The sequence below is a fragment of the Squalius cephalus genome (assembly GCF_949319135.1).
Source record: "Squalius cephalus genome assembly, chromosome: 2".
Classification (NCBI taxonomy): domain Eukaryota; kingdom Metazoa; phylum Chordata; class Actinopteri; order Cypriniformes; family Leuciscidae; genus Squalius; species Squalius cephalus.
The window spans coordinates 29,442,826-29,455,646 of record NC_137123.1 but is presented as its reverse complement, the minus strand read 5'-3'; the positions used below and the strand labels follow the sequence as shown (position 1 = coordinate 29,455,646).

The 12,821-nt window shown below is 39.5% G+C and overlaps 1 protein-coding gene across 6 annotated transcripts in view; it reads right to left on the bottom strand.

Moving 5' to 3' along the window:
* Nucleotides 1–1,617: 1,617 nt before the first annotated feature.
* The window catches only part of znf827 (zinc finger protein 827), a 74,488-nt gene continuing 63,284 nt past the window's right edge, over nt 1,618–12,821 (bottom strand). For 3 of the 6 annotated variants that reach the window (XM_079897436.1, XM_079897437.1, XM_079897438.1), the window contains exons 11-13: nt 11,739–11,936; nt 9,985–10,162; nt 1,618–5,314 (exon numbers count right to left, since the gene is read on the bottom strand). In XM_079897436.1, coding sequence (XP_079753562.1) covers nt 4,444–5,314; nt 9,985–10,162; nt 11,739–11,936 — 1,247 coding nt within the window. In that variant the 3' untranslated portion in view covers nt 1,618–4,443. Of the gene's footprint in view, nt 5,315–5,627; nt 5,679–9,984; nt 10,163–11,738; nt 11,937–12,821 lie in introns of all 6 variants that reach the window. The other 3 variants (XM_079897441.1, XM_079897440.1, XM_079897439.1) reach the window with 3 other exon arrangements.

Below are 12,821 nucleotides of genomic sequence, written 5' to 3'. Positions count from 1 at the left end.
AAGGGAGGAAATCTATACAGACTGCTTGCCTCCACCGGCATTATGGAACGAACCTGAAAGGGAGAGATGCCGTCCAAGGTGCTCCATAGCTCCGGGGCTAACAGTGATGAATGGAGCCCTTAATGTCAGCAAACACTTTATCTCTGCTTCATCTGTTTTCATTAGGCAGGACCAACCTTTGGCTTGGATGGAGCGCTCTAGCACTCCTAGGACTGCTGAAGGCAAAGTTAAGGTGGAGAGCGCTTTGTTTTTTTTTTAGGCACAGTCAACTTCTCTTTTGGGAGCAAAGGGTTAAGAGTCATGATCCTGCTGCAATCATGAATTCAGGAAGGCTTTGGGACCAAAGGGTTATTCAAATAGGATATTTATGCAACATAATCAATGTAGAAACTTAGGTTGACAAGTTTATTTTTGAACTTGAATCCAATTTAACACACAGCCAGAAGGAAAATTCATTTTTTAAAAAAAAGAAAAAATCAGGTCCTATTCAAAACAAAATGATACTAAATCCTAATTATTAGGTACAAATTTTAAATAAGTCATTGATCATTGTGAATTTTATTTAAATTTCAGCCTGTCATAATTATGATTTGTATAGTTATGTCAATTTCGACTTTTTGGTCATAATTATGATTTACCAAAGCATGCCTTTTTTTTTTTTTTTTTTTTTTTTTTGCTTTTGTGGTGAAAAAGGGCTACCATACAAATCCCTACTTAGAAACAATTTTACCTTGCACTGATGTCACTTCCCGTGTCCTCATTCTGTGCCACTTTAACTATAGCTTTACTCTGTACCTGAATAGAACAACTGCAGGTTATGAAAGTTGGAGACATCAAAGTAAAACATGCGTGCATTGATAAAATGGACAACAAGACCTTTAAGGTAATATGTGATGTAAGCTTTACTTTCAAATCCTGTTACATTTAGAACTGGCAATTTGAACAAAGAATGCAAAAACCAAGAAAACCGAAATACAAAACAAAATAAAAAGTACAAATGATCTAATTACCAGTTATTGTCACAAACAACCCTGTACAGCCTTAATAATGAAGTAATAAAAAAGCTTTATACAGCACATAACAAGTTTACTGGGTGCCAAAAAAGGAACAAAATGATACTTGAGCCTTATTGAGTTGTAGAGTACAGCAAGAGATAAAGCAAACAGATTGTGCAGAATAACCCGCAAAGCTAAATGCAAAACGAGTTGGCCTTTTTTTTTTTTTGGACCAAAAAAAAAAAAAAAAAAAAGAGTAAGTGCTACAAACTAGAGATCAAGAGCAATTTCATGCATCTTTTGAAGTGCTAAAAAGGTAGTCAGTCTCGTTTGATGCGCAATGACGCTAAAACAAAAAAAATGCTGCTCCTTGCGATTAGGCAAACAGAACGCCAAGTATTAGGTATTTATAAATACTGGAATTGGAACAGAGAGAGATCCCTCTTGCCCACACAACTTAGCATGAAAGAGCAGCAGGCATGTTCTTCTACATGATGATTACATGGTGTTCCAAGGCAGACGGACAAAAGTATGTTGTCCAATGGACATTCCATTTGAATTCATTCTATCAAAATGGGTCCTGAGGATCAGTTTCACTTCATCTCAGGCTCTTGGGCCACTCCTTGCCACCAAGTGGCACTAGAGCATAAAAGATAATGGGTTGAGCAGGAGCTTTATTAACAAGCAGAGAAGCTCCACTTAAAGTACAACATACCACTAGACTGCATGCTGGGCATTTACATAAAGAAAATTAAAAGATATTATGAGAGCAAAAAATACAAGTAGGCCTATAAAGTATGGATACTGTGTGGGGCCATATTTTAATGGCTCTATTTCTAGCCTGCATTTCATTTATAAAATGGCCTTAAATATAGATATGTTCACAAAAATCCTCTCAATGGGCAAGTGAGAGGTGAACAAACATAAAACTGGGAGTGAATAATTATCTCTATTTGCAGATCAAGGTTGACCTGCAAAGGTTCCTTTTGGAAGGTCAGCTTTATCCAAAACCTTTTGTCACCTGATGCAATTTATGTCTAAACAGGCCACTTTTTTTATCCATTATCTGCTATCCTTGTATGAATGTAAGTGAGAGACCATTGTACATCTATGATGGACAACATTGAAATTATTGATCAAATCATGTTTGCTGGACAAAAACATGGCCACAGTTTAGTCCTAAAGCATCTATAGTCAAAGAATATTTCAAAATATCAACAAAGTATTTTAGGACCTCAAGCTTGAGCTTTGCACATGTTTTTCATGACAGGCTAAGTTGAATGGGTTTATATAGACCGATATATTGACCAGGCTAATTAATCAACCAATATTTGGCCATATTGAGCTTATGGGCATCAGCTTATTGGTGTTTGGTTACTAAACCAAACACATGCTAAGTTACTCTTTTAGCACCAATTCAAGTTTCCTATATTCTAAATTCTTAAAATAGATCTGTTTATCCAGTAACTAAGCAAAAGTGCTCATCAAAAATCAATCTGTAACTGCAAATGCAACAGTTAATCTATTTAGAACATGAGTTAAACTGTATTTGAACCGAAATTATCTAGGGGATAGATTTATTCGGAGCTCTCCAACATTATGGGCAGTGAATCCTATGAATGTTTTACATTTTAGAGCATTGAATATAATTGCGTTTGGATACTTTGTTTAGAAAAGTGCAATTTTTACAGCACTGTGCAAAACCGCTGTTAAAAAATTTAGCCTGGCCCTTTGGTGTCCAGGGGGATTTTGAACTCAGCTGTCCGCATTACACATGCCATACGACCCATCAAAATTGAGCAGTCAACCACTGCTGTTTGGCAAATACCTACAGGTTTAGAATTTGTATTTTCAACCATTGTGGCAAACCAAAAAACAAACAAACAAAAACAATTACTTAAATAGCATTGAGGCTGTCTGAAGAGGCAGAGGAACTAATTGGCATCAAGAACGTTTTCTGTTGGATGTAAGTGCTTTTGTTTAAAACATTTCAAAAGTTTAAGTGCAATTAAAACTCAAAACACGGAGAGGGGAACACAGAATTATGGTACCATGTTTGCCCGCATATGGAAAGCCATGCTTCCACAAATCCTACTCATAATGGCTGCCTCCACATTGCACTTGAGAGCCATTTTCCAATGGGGTTCTCATAATAGCTTGTTAGTACAGGATATATATATATATATATATTTATATATATATTTGCATTTTACATTTCAAAGGCTCTTTCAAAATAAAAGTAATAATAAAAAATAATAAAACAACTAGAAGAACAAAATTTAAGACACAGAAGGCCACTGAGATACCATTGTTTTTCCATGAACTCACTTACCACCGTCCAGCTACCTCTGTATCACTTTAACATTAACCAACAAAAAGTACATTCATTCAAGTCATTTTGGAACATTTTTTTTTTTACACACAAAATTACAAAAAAGCTCCAAAAAGCACCATTGAATCGGCCTTTGTGACAGAATAATCGGTTCTTTCCCAAAAACCTGTCACCTTATACATCTTGTTAATCGTAGGGGTGCGCATTATATACGTTAGCTATGCACAGGGCGCTTGACTGGTCACTTATATCTCATGCCTACTGGATACCGCCAGCCCACCTTGGTCAACTATGGCACAATCTGCAGAGAACAATAGTAGGGTGAGTGATACTGAAGGGCTGCATCATGGGTTGACGACCACTGCGGTAGTGGTAATGATTGCTTTTGCCATTAGCGTGCCCTGAATGGCTTGTATTAAGAAATGCCATCAGCTGTGCCTCCAGGTGTCATAAAGGGCCTGATGCTTGTTGCTGAGGCAAGATTAGCATTTGCCAATGGTCTCACCATTTAGCACAACCAGTCAATGCCGACAGACGTGGGGGATAAGAGAAAAGAAAGACTACAAAACTATGTACAGCTTGATAAATTAACAAGTGCGTGGTCTGAGGCTTCGCTTTGGAAACAAGACTCGAAAGATAGCTATCCGTTTCATTGGTTTTTGTCGTGCCATATACTGTATACCCCAATATATTTCATACTGAGCCCCTAAATGACTTCAAAAAACAATTGCAACACATAGCGAACATGCTGTCGGATTCCTGACAAAATGCACAAAAAAAGCTTAGCGCCTGCAAGCTTATATATTCTTTGTTTCCTTTCGCCCAATAAAACGAATACAAAACTTGTAATAGATAAAGCACTATTATCGGATTCCAGGTCATTCACAATTTGCAGAGGTTATAAGACCTCTTAAAAAAGAGCAACGATTGGATTGCGATAGAACAGAAACCGAAATGCCTTGAACGCGAATAGCATCTCCTTTGATAAATGGATGTTTTACTATCATTACTACTTTTCAGGGCAGCACTTCAGCCTGCCTGTGGAACAGTTAGTGATGTTGGTGACCGATGATAGGGGGAAACTCAGTGAAGCAGAAGAAGCAGGGACGAGGATGGTCAAATGGTCTTAGCTCTCTCTGTCAGTCCAAGGTATGCCAGGAAGGAGTGTTTAAGTGACGGGGGAGAGGGCGGTGACTGAGGGGATGAGTTGGACCAGAATGCCGAGAAGGGCGGTGAGGAGTTTGAGGGTGAGGGGCTGTGGAATGTGAAGCGCCGGGCCGTAAAGAGCGTGGTGAGGGGGATGAGGTGAGCCAGGTCACAGTTCCTGTACTGTTCCAAGTAGCGAGCCGCCAGTGTGGAGAACGTGCCGTTGGCCGAGAGGTAGCGCGCGGTTGGCGTGCCGTCTTGCTGCTTGCTGGTGATTGACAGGGCGACAGACTGCAAGGCTTGAGAGGCGGACAGGTTCATGAGCGGACTGGTGCTCCCACTGTCCCCGCTCCCGCTGCTGCTCCCACCTCGCTCCAAAAGGCCCGGACGTGGCGTACCTGGCCGAGCCTCACCTTCCTCGGCGCTCCCCTCCCCGCCTTGGTGCTTTTTAACATGGCGGCTGTAGACGAACGGGTGAGTGGTGGTGAACGGGCACTGGGCGCAACCGAAGGTCTGTCTCGGCGCATGCTTGAGCCGCTTGTGGAGGTTGAGATTGTCCTTGCGTTTGCAGCTGTAGCTGCAGCGGTCGCAGTGGAAAGGCCGCTCGCCGGTGTGCACGCGCACATGCTCGATGAGCTTGTTGGCTGTTTTGGAGAGGTAGCCGCACTGCTCGCACTTGTAGTGGTTGCCCAGGCGGTGAGCACGTGTGTGCCTTTCCAGCTCTGCCTGATTGGCCCACACGGCTTGGCAGATGCGGCAGCGATACTCCATCTTGTAGTGCGTCTTCAGGTGGCCCTCCATGGCGGCTGGCCTGTTAGTGGAGTAGATGCAGAGAGGGCACCTGGTCAAAGAGACAGGAGGAGCAGGGTGTAGGACACAGAGGTGGGAGACATTTAATAATGCACCTCCCGAATGAGAAAACACACTCTGTTCTCTTAAATGAAATGAAGAACACACAGAATGGACAAAGGGAAGGGATGAAGGAGGCATTTAGTGTGTCTTACCCTCTGTCGTGTATACAAGCTACAGTCTGTGTGTACACTGCTACGTGTTAGAGGGTGTGTGTGTGTGTGTGTGTGCGTATGGCAGTGTGGTTGCGGACAGGTTGGAACGGGAATCAGATGAAGGTAAATGAATAAATGAGTGGCACTTACATTTAAATAGCACCTTTCATCTGCTCAGGGCCCCAAAGCGCTTCACAAACCCTGCAGAACAGAATGACCTCAGAAAGCACACTGTGAAGGGCGCCTCTCTACCTCAACACTGAACTAGAGCGCTGTGAAACTCTCTAGCCCTGACTAAAAAAGCAGCTGGGCAGCCAGAATACAGCAAGACTCCCATCAGCTGACAGTGAGCAAAATTTATTTGATCACTACTGGGATTTGTGCTCTTATGTTTTGAATCTCTATTGGGCAATGACTCTGGAGTTTGTCTATACACCAAAAATTAGTTTATAATTTGTGAAAATTTAGTTGAATCAAGAGCAGCTGCATGGTGCATTATTTTGAGGGATAGTAAAAGTTAACAAATGAATAACAACAGATTATACGGGCAGTAAAGACGAACAGTAAAGATACAGTAAAACAACGAGGAAGCATATTTTCACAGAGTAAGCAGACACTGCACCCAGTCCTGTTTTCCAGTTAAAATATCTAAACATACTTAAAACAAAATAAAATTATTATTATTTTTTATTATTATTTTTTTCTTGTTTTAAGCAGGAATTGGCAGTAGGGTAACCATAATATAACATATTCTCCATTAACTTAACTCGTAACTCACAAAAATGTATCTTCTTTAAAGGAATTAGATTTCTTTTTTATAAATTGGAGAACAAAACAAAAATACTTAAATGTGTGCCAGAAGAAAGTATGACATCATACAATGACATCATTACCCACTGGTACACCTCAATTACAGACCAACATCTGGCTCAAAACTTTGAATTTTACCCAGAAAAGGGGTGTAAAAGTGTTGGTTAAAAGAAACTGTTTGTGACCAAAAGCAATTTTATCTGAAAAACATGAAAGTCATCTTGAATATCATAGCTCTATAATCTTACAGCATGTCTCATTTGGCATATTTTATTCTTTCCTAAGCATTTTTTGGAGAAACATTTGAGACAAGGTTGATACTTCAACAAACCACAACTTAGAATTTGCCTGCGTTTTGAAAAAGCAACCTCTGAGGAATAACATATTCCTATGGGGTGCATTTATTGCTGCTTTTCTTGGATTTTATATAGGATTATGTAAATAGTATAGAATTAGCAGAGAATCCCCAGAGACTACATGTCTAAGATAAGGACACTTAAGTACAGGTATTTATATACAAAAATATACAGTCCAGTTCCAAACTATGACACCTTGTATGGAATATTCATAAGCAGACATTAATCCAGCCAACTGGAACCCTGCTGTGGGAGAAAGATCCCGTGAAAAAAAACATGCAGTGATTTGTAAGCAGTCAGCTGCTATACATATAATATAACATTAATGTCGACCACACACACACACACACACACTTAAACTCCAGAGTCATTGAACCATTACAGATTCAAAATGTAATTGTTTAAGATACTGACCAGGAAACACTTTCTGGGGAAATAGAGGACATTTTTTTTGCTCAAATACTGGAAATACAAAATATTAAATGGAGGATTTATTTAATTGTTTTCCCAGCCATAAAAAGAGAATATTAAACCACAGATTACATGCTGAGTCCCTTTCAAATAACTTCCCCATTTGATACATTTTTAAATAAAAGTCAGAATATAGAAGGCCTGCCTTTATTCATTGTCATTATTATCTTAAAATCTCAATATTTAAAGGCGTACCATCTTTTCAAACTTTTAAAGGCACATTTGGAATAGAAAATGCTCAAATAACACTTCTTATCATGCGTTTTATCATAAATGCCAAATAAGGCCGCTAGTCTGTCCCTCCATGTTAGAGAAGTTTTGCTACTGTTTTAGGTTTATTTTCCTCCTATACCTGTGGCTTGTAATGGCTAAGCGCTCTAATGAGTGATAACTACAATCTAAAAAATGTGTCTAGCATGGGAAAGCATAGCCATAAATGACAAGATGAGGCAATGAAATCTGAAATACATGACCTTAAGACATGAATTATGTATGTCAAACAACTAGACAAGTACAACAGAAAATATCAAAGACTGGACTTTGTGTTTGTTCAGTTTCATAAAACAGAAAAACCCCAAACAAAACAAGATATCAACTTGGGGGTCAGTTCGTCTTGTAAGTGTTTGGAAATAGGGTGTCTATTTGCCTTCAGATGAGTATTCATTGTGTTTAAATGTGTTGTTGTAACTGTGGTGGCGGTTATGACAGGCTGAGAAAGAACAGTGTGAACTGTAGCCTAATGGTCTTGGCAGTGGAGCTGCTCAACAGATGGACTAGTGCTGACTGGCTTGTTGTGATTTCTTCTGATATATTTTCACATGCGGGCCCAGACCTTTTGCAGTAATGTCTACCACAGGCTTTCCAAAGGAAGGGGCTCGTTCATGAAAGTGCCTGTGATTTGTGTGCTTACCTATGTAGAATTAGCATCCCTGACTGTCAATAACACTTGCAAAGTGGAATTACAAATGATACATATGGGGAGCCCTACTTCCCAAACATTGATTAATAAGGGGAAAAATAACAGGCTTTTATTATTCCTCTTGTAAATTAAAGTGTAATTAGGTTTTACACACCATGTTGTTCCAAACCCATGTTTTTTTATTCCCTTAAATAGAACACGAAAGATACATTTTCGGTAACACTTTCATTTGGAGTCCAATTCTCACTATGAACTAGTTGCTTATTAGCATGCATATTACTAGGATATTGGCTGTTTATTAGTACTTATAAAGCACATATTAATGCCTTATTCTGCATGACTATATTCTACATCCCGTTATCTTACCTAATTCCTAAACTTAACAACTACCTTACTAACTATTAATAAACAGCAATTATGAGTTTATTAAGGCAAAACTCATAGTTAATAATTAGTTTAGAGTGAAAATTGGACCCTAAATCAATTTCAAGACCCTATTTCAAGCTTCAAAAGGGATACAAAAGAACCATAAAAGTGGTCCATATGACTAATGTGCTACAGTCTTCTATAGCCTTCTAAAGGTAAGTGATGAACAGACAAATTTGTTATTCATGAAAAATCTTTTCTGTTAACTTGAGAACTGCTACAACCAGATCATTGAGTCAGTGAGCTGAAACTGAACTGGATCAGTCAAAGGGCCGTGACACACCAAGTCGGCTGTCGGCCAACGTCAGGCCATTTGCGGTGTGTTCCATTCGGTGAGAGCTGATTGGCTATTCAGTTTAGCAAATAATTTAGTGCACGAAAATAAAACGAAAGTGATGCAAGTGAGCAAAGAAGTCAAGACGGCACAGACAGAAGGCTGTGCTAATTTTACATCATCATACATGAGCATTCCAATATGTGAATATTTTCATTACAACATGAGCCACCTGGAATAAAGAAAGTGATCAAGCATGAGTGATATTCACAATGGGAAGCAAGCGCTGCTTTGATTAAGGTTTGTATATCTGCAGTATTGTTTTTCGGATAGATTTCGTTATCTGCTAAAATAATCTGTTATTCCTTACACGCAGGCGCAGAATACACATGCTAGTTGGTAGTCGGCTGTAGTCTTTGCAGTGTGTTCAAGCGCAGCTTTTTATCCCAGTCAGCTTTCCTCTCCGCTAGCATTTGACGCAGACTTGGTGTGTCACGGCGTAAAAATTTGAATAAATATTACTGTTTTTTTTTTTTTTTTTGATGGACCGATTCATTCACTAGATAAGAACTAGAACTCTCGAACCGGGATTTAGACCACTATTTCTCTCATGAACTCTCGTAATTGAAAGGCTAGGGCATGTATCAAGATCTTCAGTGAATAACCACTGAAATTTTGGTCTGTTCCTTAAAAAAGATAACATATGGCTATAAAAGACTTGGAGAGTGTATGGACAACTTATGATACTTTCATGCTGTTTTAGCATTCTTTTTGAAACCTGAAAGCTCCAGTACCAATTAATTGCAACTAAATGGAAAAGAGAAATTTCTGATTTTGTGTTCCATGAAAGAAAATCATACAAGTTTGGAACAACATGAATTAATGGGAGAACTGTTCCTTTAAAAAAAGTATTAGCAGTAAAGTGAGGTTTTAAGTAGTACATTGAAATCTCTGACTAATTAGCATTGTGTACTAATATATGTTTTAGGCACATTCAAGAACTCTGTCTAGAACACGCTTCTACTGTACATGGCTCCACGTAGAGGTTACCCTGAAGCACTGCTCGAAGAACTTTGCTCATATCTGGTACAAACTCTGTTGTGAATCCAGCCTGATCCTCGACCAGTGCTCCTGGATAGACTCTGTTTAAAACTGGGCTGTGTCCTGCCTGAGGGGGTAGGAGCTGAGGTAGGGTGGGAGCGGGGTTTTGTGAGGTTGTGGGGAGGGACGTGCTGTACTTGCTTTCCTTACTTGAGCCCTCCAGCGGGGACGGTGTGGCACTTCTTGTGCTCCAGGAGCTGCTCGGGGGTCTTCATGAACTTGTGGCAGACGTCGCACTCAAACATACGCGTGATCAGGTGGATCTGTAGGTGCCGCTCGTACATGGGCCGAGTTTTACACACAAAGTTGCAGAAAACACATTCAAAGCCTGTGGGATAACAGCAAGGAAGAGAGAAAAAAGGCATGCCATTATCATCTCTATACATCATCTTATATTGTGTCAGCATTAGACATTTAATCTATTTTATAACTCAATGATTCTCTTAAAGGGATAGTTCACCCAAAAATTAAAATTCTGTCATCAATTACTCACCCTCAAGTTGTTTTAAACCGGTATAAATTACTTTCTTCTATTGGACACAAAAGAAGATATTTTGAAGAATATGGGTAATCAAACAGTTGATGAGCCCCATTGACTTCCATAGCAGGAAAAAAATACAATGGAAGTCAATGGGGCCCCATCAACTTTTTGGTTACTGACATTCTTAAAAATATCTTCTTTTGTGTTCAAAAGAAGAAAGAAATTTATATAGGATTGGAACAACACGAGGGTGAGTAAATGATGACAGAATTTTCATTTTTGGGTGAACTATCCCTTTAAGGCAGGGGTTTTCAACAGTCATAGACCCAGGGACCTCCCAACTCAGAGACTGCCAGTAATAATAATAAAAAAATTCTATATTTTCTTATTAACACTTTATAATAACTTTCATTAACATCCTTAACTTCAATTATAAAAATTCCATAATGCTTATCAGAATGTTACAAATAATTAATGTTAAAAAAAAAATCTATATTTTCTATATCTACACTACCATTCAAAAGTTCAGGGTCAACAACTTTTTAAAAATGTTTTTGAAAGAAGTCTCTCTAATGCTCACCAAGGCTGAATTTATTTAATCAAAAGACACGACGGTGGCGTGATTACTGATGAGCGACACCTGCACAACGCACCGGTCTCATATCACTCACGGAGGAGCGGAAGCATAAAAGGAGGAGCGACGACAGTGAAGAGCGAGAGAGGAACAGGCCTGGACTTTTGTTTTGTATTTGTTTATTTTTTTAATGTTTGCTGGTTCCCGCCTCCTTCTTCCCATAACAACGAACTTCATTACATACAGTAAAACAAGTAATACTGTAAAATATTATAACAATTTAAAATAACTGTATATTTTAATATATTTTAAAATTTATTTTATTCCTGTGATGCAAACTGAATTTTCAGCATCATTACTCCAGTCTTCAGTCACATGATCCTTCAGAAATCATTCTAATATGCCGATTTGGTGCTTAAGACACACTTCTTATTGTTATCAATGTTGAAAACAGTTGTGCTGTTTAATATTTTGAAACCAAGATTATTATTTTTTTTTCAAGATTCTTTGATGAATAGAAAGTTCAAAAGAACAGCATTTATTTGTAACAGTAATGCTTTATTGAAACATTTGATCAATTTATTGTCCTTACTGAAAAAAAGAAAAGAAAACATACTGACCTCAAACTTTTAAACAATATACTGTGAAAAATTGAGCAATCAGCTGGTCATGTGATCTCAACATGACCTGCTCCATGTAAATTAAACATCTTTTATAAGGCTATTGATACAACTAGAGTGTAAGACATTTTTCAGAAGAGAATTTTTTTTTCTTCTACCTAACATGCCTGAAATCATCTTTAATTAGTTCTAGAATTAAATTAATTTGTGCAACTGATAAAAGTCTCACCTTTCTCTGCTTTTTCATCTGTTCCAGGGCCTGAGCTTGATTGGCTGCCCACAGAAGAAGGTGGAGCCAAAAGGCTTTTTAGTTCTTCGTTACCTTGGGCAACATCTCCACCTTCAGAGCTATTGAGGGAGTCGCTGAGGGCTGAGAGAGAGGAGGAAGTGCTCTTGGTCTCACTGAGTGGGCTTCTGGAATTGAGACCTGTGTGGGATGAAAAAAAAAGATATCGAGGGTCACTTCCTGAATACAAGACAAACTTGTATTTGAATGACATGATGGTATCAAAGACTCGGCTTAGCTTAAGCCATCAGAGAATTAGGCGGGAACATCTTTTAACGCTCAAGGTTTGATAATGAATTCTGTAATGAGTAAAGCAAAGGGGGAGAAAAATCCCGCAATTGATTGAGATCCACCCAGTGAGCTGGGCTGGAATATGTATGCCTAGAGCAGTGCGGTATTAAGCCTTAAAAGTCAGGGGAGGTGGGCTCTCTTCCCTAAGAGGCACTCTTGTGGGTTTAGCCTGACTTCTGTATCCAAGCAGCCAGAACACTCAAGCCTGCGCTCTTATTGATCTACGCTGTGCCTGAGAGCAGCAGGGGAGGGGGGCTGCCTAGGTCAGGGCCGCCACAGCTAAGATGGCGGGAGCATCTCAGGCCATGGCTCTCCCCTAGGGCTCTCAGAGCTCACGAAATGGCCGATACCAGCTCGTACACGCGCTTCGCTCACATGTTAAGAGTCCCGTTCCTTTGAAAGAACACATGCGGAATACAGAGTAGGTGGTCATGTTTAATCTTTTGTCAGCTGCAATGACATCTTTGAATACAGATGCGCCGTGTGACTCGTATGCGCTATGAAGAGCAGGACTTCATCTCCGTGAGTGAACTCAACGGCCTCTATAAGGCTACTGTAAGTGACAGACATGGCTTGAAATACCACAATGAATTTGAGTATGGGTTTAGCTGAACACCTGCTGTACAAAGAGAAGCATGTGGATGTGCCAGGCGGGCACCTCAGTGACAGTCACAACTCTCTGTCACCTTCCTCAGCAGGAGACAAAGAAGTGCAGACTGGTAGGCGCTGACCTGA